This window comes from Glycine max, chromosome 18 (genome assembly GCF_000004515.6).
Source record: "Glycine max cultivar Williams 82 chromosome 18, Glycine_max_v4.0, whole genome shotgun sequence".
Lineage (NCBI taxonomy): Eukaryota > Viridiplantae > Streptophyta > Magnoliopsida > Fabales > Fabaceae > Glycine > Glycine max.
Window position 1 is genome coordinate 54,048,920 of NC_038254.2, and position 9,772 is coordinate 54,058,691.

The 9,772-nt window shown below is 30.5% G+C and overlaps 1 protein-coding gene across 1 annotated transcript; it reads left to right on the forward strand.

Annotated features, from left to right (window-relative positions):
- Positions 1 to 1,608: 1,608 nt before the first annotated feature.
- On the forward strand, positions 1,609 to 3,380 carry LOC100816744 (phospholipase A(1) DAD1, chloroplastic). The gene has a single exon (XM_003551662.5). It carries the CDS (start codon positions 1,749 to 1,751, stop codon positions 3,039 to 3,041), a length of 1,293 nt encoding a protein of 430 aa, XP_003551710.1. The 5' UTR covers positions 1,609 to 1,748; the 3' UTR covers positions 3,042 to 3,380.
- Positions 3,381 to 9,772: the final 6,392 nt, after the last annotated feature.

The following is a 9,772-nucleotide window of genomic DNA, read 5'->3' on the forward strand; positions in this document are numbered from 1 at the left end:
TCTGATTCTCAAACCACTTGGCTACCAATTTCTGATTCGATGGACTGGGTTGTCAGTTTAGTTTTTAAAATTATGGTTTCATGTGCATATAAAGTAAAAATAATATACCTAATATAAGATTGAATAAATATATTTAGACACCTCTCGAGATGTAACTGTAAATATCTTGAGAGAGAGAAAAAAAATGAAAGATAAGGAATCAATAAATTTAAATATTTTTTTCCTTGTAATTGAGTGTTTTATTATTTTAAATTTTTATAATTTTTTTTTATTTTTAGATGTCCTTACAAATAATGTTTATTTTATTTTTTGTCCTTATGAGACTTTAGATAACGTTTTTTCACTACCTAAAGTGTTATCTAAAATGCTTTAAAGATTAAAAATAAAATAACATAATTTATGAGAATTAAAAAAATAATTTTACAAAAATGAAAAATAAAAATTATTAAGTTGTAAAAATTAAAAAGATATTTCAACCTAATAAATACATTAATAACGTGATGTCACAATAAAAAGAGAAAAAAAATGAAGAATGTCAATACTTTATTGGGATGGCTAGAATGTCCAAAAATCATAGTACTATTAAAATTTAACTTATAAAGTAACATGTATGCATGTGTGTACAAGTAACTAGTTCTAATTGTATTATTCTCAATAATACTGAATCTTGGTGTAAAGGCAACTTGAGTGAGATTGCGATTTGATTGATATTTTAAAGCTAAGAGACAAGTAAAAGACAATAACTCTCAGCACTACCATTGTGGAAAGAGGGGGAGAAGAGAAGAGAGTGATTTATGCTCTAGTGCCAAAGTTTCTTTTTTCGTGAAAATTTACTGTATTTAAATGACAATAACCGAGCAATTAACGTGCCTAAAATTTGAACCACAATTTTAAATTGTCTATCATAATTTTTAAATATGAAATAATCATAAACATTAAAAAGATTGTAGCTTTACAAAAATATATATATATATATATATATATATATATATATATATATATATGAAATCAAATATATAATATTAACAATTATTACATCATCTTATAACTTTCAATTATATAATATTTTTTTAAAACTTATATTAAATTAAAAAGTTTATTTTACATATATAAAATTTTATATTAATTCAAAATCATCTCTTTCAAACAGATTTAAATTGAAATAATATAAATATTTAAAAATCTATTAATATATATATATATATATAAATTATTTAATTATTTTCTTATTATTATTTAATTTTGACAAAAATTAAAACAAACGATCTTAATAATATATAAATATAATTCAACAATTAGATCAATAAAAAATATATTTTATATCAACTTATAAAAATTATTAATATATATATATATATATTTAAAAAATGTATATATTTTTTTACCCGGACATTTGCCACTAATTTCCTTAGCGCAACAAGGCTGGATGTTTTGCAAACGTGTCCATAGACAAATGGCTCTACGTAATGAAGATGTAAAAGGTTTTGTCGATATGATAAAAATATATAGCAAAAGAAAAGAAAAATTTCACGTACCATCACGCATACACTTTCTATCTCTATGCAAACTTGCACTCATCATAAAGGCGACCCACTCTATTCGCTAAATGCACTTATGCACCATTCTCATTCTCAACGCTTCTTTTTTCACACCTATAAAATTCCCTCCCAATTCCCCCCTTCCAAACCACACCAACACAACACTCATAACCCTCTCTCTCTTTCTCCTCTCACTCACTAGTGCCACTAATGAGAACTCTTCACAACTACACTCCAACCCTCACTAGACCACAGTGCACAACCCTCGTTCAATCCACCAAACCCCTACAAAAGATGGAGAAAATGATGAACATGCCCCAGTTGCGATCATCGTCGTTGCCGCCATTGTCCAAGAAAGTTGGGAAGAGATGGAAGGAGTACCAAGGAATGAACAATTGGGACGGTTTATTGGACCCATTGGACGAGAACCTTCGCGCTGAGATTCTTCGCTATGGCCATTTCGTTGAGGCAGCGTATAAGTCCTTTGAATTCGACCCTTCTTCCCCAAACTACGCCACATGCAAGTTCCCAAAGAACACACTCTTTGAAAAGTCTGGGTTACACAACACAGGTTACAAGGTAACAAAACACCTACGTGCAACCTCGGGGATCAAACTACCTAGCTGGGTAGACAAAGCACCAAGTTGGGTCGCAGCACAATCGAGCTACGTTGGATACGTAGCAGTGTGTAACGACAAAGAAGAGATCAAACGACTTGGTCGAAGAGACATAGTTGTGGCGTACAGAGGAACGACAACATGTTTAGAATGGCTCGAAAATCTTCGAGCCACTCTGACACATGTTTCAGTTCCGTCGATCACAACGGAGACCACAACAGAACCATGCAGCATGGAAGAAAATGGAGCGATGGTAGAAAGTGGGTTCTTGAGTTTGTACACGTCAACAGTTAGTAACAACAAATCATTTATGAGTTTGCAAGATATGGTTAGGAAAGAGATTGGTCGGATTCGTAAAACTTACCAAGGAGAGAATTTGAGTTTGACCATAACGGGGCATAGTTTGGGGGCGGCATTGGCCACTCTCACGGCGTATGACATAAAGAACAGTTTCCTCCAGCCGCCGCCGCTGGTGACCGTGATCTCCTTCGGGGGTCCACGCGTTGGGAACCGAAGCTTTCGGCGGCGGCTGGAGGAGCAAGGGACCAAGGTGTTGCGCATAGTGAACTCCGATGATGTTATAACCAAGGTGCCCGGGTTTGTGTTCGATGACGTGGACAAAACTGAGGATGTTGCGGCATGCAATGGCGGTGTCCAAGTGGCGAAGTTTCAGAGGTGGATTCGAAAACGAGCGGAAGAAGTTCAGTGGCTATTGTACTCTGAGGTTGGAAAGGAGTTACGCCTTTGTAGCAGGGATTCTCCGTACCTCAGGGGTGTCAACATTGCCACGTCTCACGATTTGAACACCTACCTGCACCTTGTTGACGGCTTTGTCAGTTCCACTTGTCCCTTTAGAGCCACTGCTAAGAGGTTCCTTCAGCATTGAGTTTGATAAATATTGATTTAACAGTCAAAAACAGTTAGAAAGTAAAATGTGTTTATAGTTGGTTTAATTTGTTTTAAATCAACGATAAATATGTTTTTATTCTACCACTTTTTATATACTATTTTTTTCATTTTTGAAAGAATGAGTTTGTAAATACCAGCGCAAATCTTAACATGGAAAGAATCATGAGAAAAAGAGAAAGAGCCCCGGAAATTAGTTACTAGTAATTATGTGAAAAATCAGTGTTTGATCTGTCAGTTTTGATATAACATGGCTTTATTTTTTTTTTGGAATGTACTATTCGATGACTTTATTATTATTTATTTATTTTTACACGTATGCTTATTCTTTTGTCCTTTATATTATCGGTACCGAACTTATTACCAACAATTGATTGCAGAAAGTTATAGACTTGTGCCGCAGAATTTTAATGTATTATTTCATATATCATGTAATTGCTATTTTGCATATAATTTTAATATCTCGCGTAAGAAAATAACATAGCACAAAAATATCAAAAGAGTGGCGTGCAACAAATTGGCTCAAAAAAGAAAAAGCTGGTTTTAGCAACTAATACAATAGTTTTACAAAACTAACGTTGTAAGTGAGTGAAGAATGGGTAACCAAGGCCCCATAGATGGCCCCGGCCAATTGGTCTATTTTTTAGTTCTATGTATAGAGAGAAAGCGTGCTTTCCACCATTGAGGTTCGCAATGTCCACATCAAGTTGCTAACGAAAGCTACTTCCAATATGTGAAGGTAAATAATGCAAACATGTTTCCGTGTAAGGAATACATTTGAATAATCTTTGCTAAGAAAAACAAGTGCTCTTACCTATAAGGAAAGCAAGGGCACAAGAAACATTCCCTAAAATTTTACAACATTATGCATTTTCAATTCCAGATACTTCATCAACCCTACATATTTGAGTTAGATACTTCTTTGATATTTTTCATTCCAATATCTTTGTTAATGATCATGCCATTGCCACCCTTTGTACCCGTCTCAATCATATCATATCATATCCAAGAAGTGGGAAAAGAGTGTTGCCATTGCATAGTTTTAATTTTAATTTGGTCCTAGCTAGTTGAGATATATGGTTACAACTACGTCACTGTTTCCAGAATAAACAACAAACAAATGGAAATAAAAACCTAGGATTAGTCGTCGTTTCGTGTAGTTCAAATCATTAATTCTTCTCCAAAGGCAGTGCGCATGAAATGAAAGCACCACTCCTAGGCAATAATCTATGGGTCTAAAAGAATGGGTCAATTTTTAAGTAGTCAAAATGATATGAATGGAATTCTAGCTTCAGCATTATATGCAACGGTAATTGGTAAGTCAATATAGATCACATACATTGCATATATTAAAAAATTGAAGTCAAAAAGTGGTTGAAAATTTTAGTTACAAAGGAAAAGTAGTTTTCATTTGTTAACAAACTGATAGTTAGGTCAGTCCCTTTCGTTTTGATAATAACTTGTCAAACCGAATCTTAGGTTAATGCGAAAAGATATATATGATTGTAATATACAATTTATAAAAAATCAAATTAAATCTATTTTGTAGTTGTGACTGTAATATATAATTTATAAAGAAGAAAAACAGAAGAAAGAAATATGATAAATATAAGGAGTGATATGATAAACTCATAAAAGTAAGAAAGAAACACAAAAAATTAATGTAAGATGAATATAAAATTAAAATGTGAAAAATCAAGGTAAAAAAAAGAATTAAACTTATATACATATTATGCGCTTCCTAAGTGTAATTAATATATCAAATACTATATTAAATAAAATAGCAATTAAGATATCAATACACGGTTAAGGTGCATCTTGCAATCTTTAGGATATGTATGCCGTTCCACTTGTCAACACGTGTTAGGGTATACCTGTAACCAGATAATTAAGTAAGATATGTCTGTGGAATTTGTAAGAGAGTCAACCAGAGAAAGTCACGAAAAATAACGAGTCGCCTAAAATAGAAGAAAGTCAATGATTTGTATTTTATAGATATCAAAAGATTAATTTGGCGATATAGACTTGGGCTCAGGATCAATTCGATGGGCGTGGATAAGTTTTCCTAAATACAAATAGATCAATTATCATAAATTTTTAGCTTAACTAGTAATGAATTCCAACCCTAAATATTTAGGTGTGTTACACGAAAAAAATTCATAATAGTTATATTCAGTTTGAATATATGCTTTAGTCTATATTTAGTTTAACGTTGAAAGGTTTAAAATAGTAGTTGAATAAAAAATTATAAATTTTTACTTATCATAAAATATGTATAAGAATGTGTGCTCATTTATCTTAACGTTAAACTAAACACAATCTTATTCGTTAAATCCTCGAGTTCTTTAACCGTTTATTCCTTTCCTTCGAAGTTTTGAATCTTTGACATATATACTCTAGAGTGTTAAATTTGCACATACAAGAGTGTTAGGTTGTTGCGCACAATGATATATAATCAAGTCTTGGTATACATCTAGCTATTCTTCCTAACCACTATCTTATCATTATTTCTTTTCTATGACGTCGTTCCTTCATAGCTCTTGAAGCAATGATGGAACTCCTTTTCTTTTTGCCATCGTCAAGTGGTTCCGTACGTTCTGGGACATCGTATATCTATTTCTTATTTAGATAATCTAATAACAATGTTTTCCCACTATTTTGACATTCGATCGACATCAAGATATATCTGAGAATCGCAATAAGCAGCCATTCAATTGGTGGCTAGACATTAGACAACGGCATAAAAATAATTGAAAGTACATAAATGAATGTAAAAAAAAAAAAAAAGAGAACTCTTTGACAATTACTAGCTAGGCTGCTATTCAGAAAGAAAAAAAAAGCTGCTTTCTCGGAGGAATATATTACTAACAATTTAGTTTTATTATATATTTGAATATTAGAGGGTCTTTAGCTTATTCACCGAAAAAAGAGGGTCTTTAGCGTATATTAAATGAGATAAAGATTGTACCCCAAAAAAAAGGAAGATAAAGATAAGGGTGACTTCACGCCCCCTCTAAGTGTATAAAAGAAATGAAAAGTCATAAAACATGACATATGATGCGGTGGTGAAGAGATAGAGGGAAGTGTACATGAGTATAAAAATTAAAGTGTGAAGAATCCAGGACTATATTAAAAAAAAAAAAGTCTATAATTGAAGCGTATGCAATCTAGCACACATACCAAACGAACGGAAGAGGTTCTGTGGTTAACATTGTTTTCTTTCCCATTTGAACTGTTTATGTTATTGTCCTATGATTTACAGGTTTTATCGTGGTATTAGTACTAAGGACAATATATGTGCATCTCATGAGACTTAATAAATTTACCCTAGATATATGCTCTCTCTTTTTTTACATCGCTTTGACATTTTTGGATTTATATATATAGTTACATTAAAAAAACAAAAAAAAGTCTATATTAAGCAGAAATACATAAAAAAGGACATTTTCTTCCTTTTTTACATTATTTTGACATCTTTGAATTTATATAATTACATATAAAAACAAAAAAAAATGTCTATATTAAGAAAAATAATTTAGATTGTGTCCCTCTTAAAGTGCTTGCATTATCTTGGACCTGAAAAGAGTGCCACTCAAGTTAATGCATGTAAAAGAAAAACATTGTCTCAAGTGCAAGGTATAGTCTTCACCTATTTTCATCTTGTTTGGTAATAAATCGAATTTGGAATGCACTCAATATGCATGACTTGGTTAATTTGAGATTTTGTCTAATAAAATTTTCGCTTTTGATTATGCTCAATTTAACTCTGTCTTAAGGGAAAATATATGTTTTGGTCGCGCACTGTGATATGATTTACTTAGATCATGCGTAACAATATTATTTTTCAACGTGTAATGTGTTCCTTTAACTTCAATACTACTCTAGACTCGATTAAGGTTAAATCAAGAACATAGTTTAAGGTCACAATGTGTAGTGTTTAATTTTTTTTATTGGTGTATTGACTTTGTAGTTTGTTTTTCTTTATCTCTCTAATTTGACCTTATAAGACTTTTTGTTCATGAGTTGGAGTACCGTACCGCATGTAATTTTTTTTAATAATACTCTGCTTATAAAAGAAAAAAAAAACAAGATATATATAAACTGTTATGTTGTTACATAAATAAGAAGATCATGTAAAATTTTGTAAAATTTCTCTGAGTATAATCTGCCTTAATAATAACAAAGATGAATGACAATATGGCACTGTTTGATCTCATGTGCTCACAGATTGTATTTGGTGGCATTTCATGGCCAGGGCTTGCTTTGGCTTTAGACCATGGGTTTGTGACAGCTTTTACTATGATAGACACTTGCAATTGATGGTTTAAATCTCTCCTTCTCTTGTACGGGCCAAAAACTGAAAAAGGATTAAAAAAAAAGATGCATATGGGATGGCCAAATAAATCTATATTCTTATAAGGACAGCAAATGGGTCCTAAAAAGAAAGATATCACAGCTGTATGATTGGCTAAATCACTGAAGATGTTGGTCCCATCTCATTTATATTCACTAGACAAGGTCATCAAATGGGACCAAAGAGAGATCAAAATGTTCTATGATTGGCTAAATCACCCAAAGTAAGTCCATCCCATCTCATATATCTTCACTAGACAATTTGGGTGTGGCTTTTGGCATGAGAGTATTTGTCAGCAAGTTAAACGTGAAACGGCCTAATTTGAAGTGAATGAAGTGTAGTATTATGTTGAGCTCCTACAAAAGTTGATGAAAGGGAAATTCCATGCAATTCATGTTTTAGCCAATTCTATTGAACAATATCAATTTAAATTTATTTGCATGAGCAGTTGAATTCACTGCCCATTATAAAAACAGTACTTCTAATTGGTGGAGACAATTGATCCCAGATTTACTAAATATTCAAAAAAATACTCACAATATGAAAAGTTTTTAATTAGATTTTGACTATATATATATATATATATATATATAACACGTGTGTGTGTGTGAAGATTTAAAAAAATATTTAAATACATTTTTGAATTGAGTGGAATGTTGCACTTTTAATTAATGCTGTTATTTTATTATTTTACATCAAATTTTAATAATAAAATATATTATTATGATATTAATTAACAATAAAACATATTGAAAATGAATATGCTACATTTAATTAAAATGTGAGCAATAAGTCAAATTATATATATCCATTAAATATGGATATATAACATAAAAGTTGTTATGTGTGCAAAAAATAGGTTTTAGTAAAAAAAAAAAGTAATTGAAAGAAAAAAAATTCTATAAAAGTGGTTAGCCAAATTCTGTTGTAGAAATTTATCATTAATAAAGTTAGTACATGTTTCACTCCTATGGTAACCAAAATAAATTTTAATATAAATTTTTTCATAAAAGTAAATGTGAACTCAAATAATCTAATAGTCTAGTCAAATTTTATCTATTATTATCCTTATCTTTTATTTGTCTTGAGATACATGTGAAACACGTGCAAAGCTGCAGCTTTTCATTTTTTTCCCAAGGAAATAAACTGCAAATATATGGTTTTAATTATAAACAAGTTAATAACCTTTTTGTATACTTATGTTTTGACTTATTATATATTGAAAGACATCAATCCAATGTGTTATGCCCATCATGCATATGTTAAATATGTGTAGTGTGCAGATCATGGTTGCTATATATAGCCTCCGACTGAGTGGACAGTTTAATTAAAAACTTAGTAAATAAAAAATTATAATGTAAGTATTTATCTATAAATTGTTTTTATTATTAAAGAAAAATTCATTAAATTAATTTATATATTTTGTAAGTTTTTTTTTATAAATGATCTTAAAAATGTTTTATATTAAAATACAGTGAACACAACAATTGTAAACATATCATAAGTTTTCTTAAACACTTATACAAGTATTTATCTCATAAAATAATCCAAATAAATTATAAATGAACTCTTTCAAGGATACTCATAAAATTGTAGATTATAATTGTCCCAAACAAATGTACTATGCCTTAAAAGTTTTTTTAAGAAAAAAGTTTTCTAAGAAACTACATAGGTTGCCAAAGACAATATTAGGATTATTTTAGGCTAGGGAGTTATGTTAGAAGATTTAAAGAACTTAGTGGGTATTTGGCTTTAATTATTTTAACAATTAATCTAAATGTAATCGATTATATGAAATAAGTTTTGTGTTTGAACCTGTAAAAAAAAGTTGTGTTTGAATGTTAAGGAAGTAACTTTAAAATAACTTATTTCATATAAATTACTTAAAAATGATTTTATAGTAACTTTGCAAAAAAAAAACTATTTGTATAATTATGAAGTTTTTACAAAAGAAGAACACGTGTTTTGGTAATCAATTATGAAGTTAGTATCAAAAGTTTGTGGGGTCTATAGTTGCATTGCAAGCATCCATTACATCATTCTCTTGAAAGATTGATGGATCAAAATCACATTAAATTTGGGTTAGACTCACAATTTGCAATTCCTCTGACACAGCTGTTACATGATCCAGTTTTTGATTAAGGGTATGGGACCGGAGGTTTTATTTTTCTAATTTGAACTTTCATTAAAAAAGAAAAAACTGATAAATTATGTTTTCAAAGTATTTAATTTAAACTAATGCTATAGAAACATGCAATGCCTCGTGTGGCAACGATGGAGTCGATCGTCGTTGATCAACCACAAAAAGTTTATCAAACTCCTAATCCATAAATCTACTGTAGTTCAAGCTGATCAAT

Bases quoted from the DNA above. Each gene is read 5' to 3' on its own strand.
- LOC100816744 (XM_003551662.5), top strand. From the start codon at position 1,749: ATGAGAACTCTTCACAACTACACTCCAACCCTCACTAGACCACAGTGC.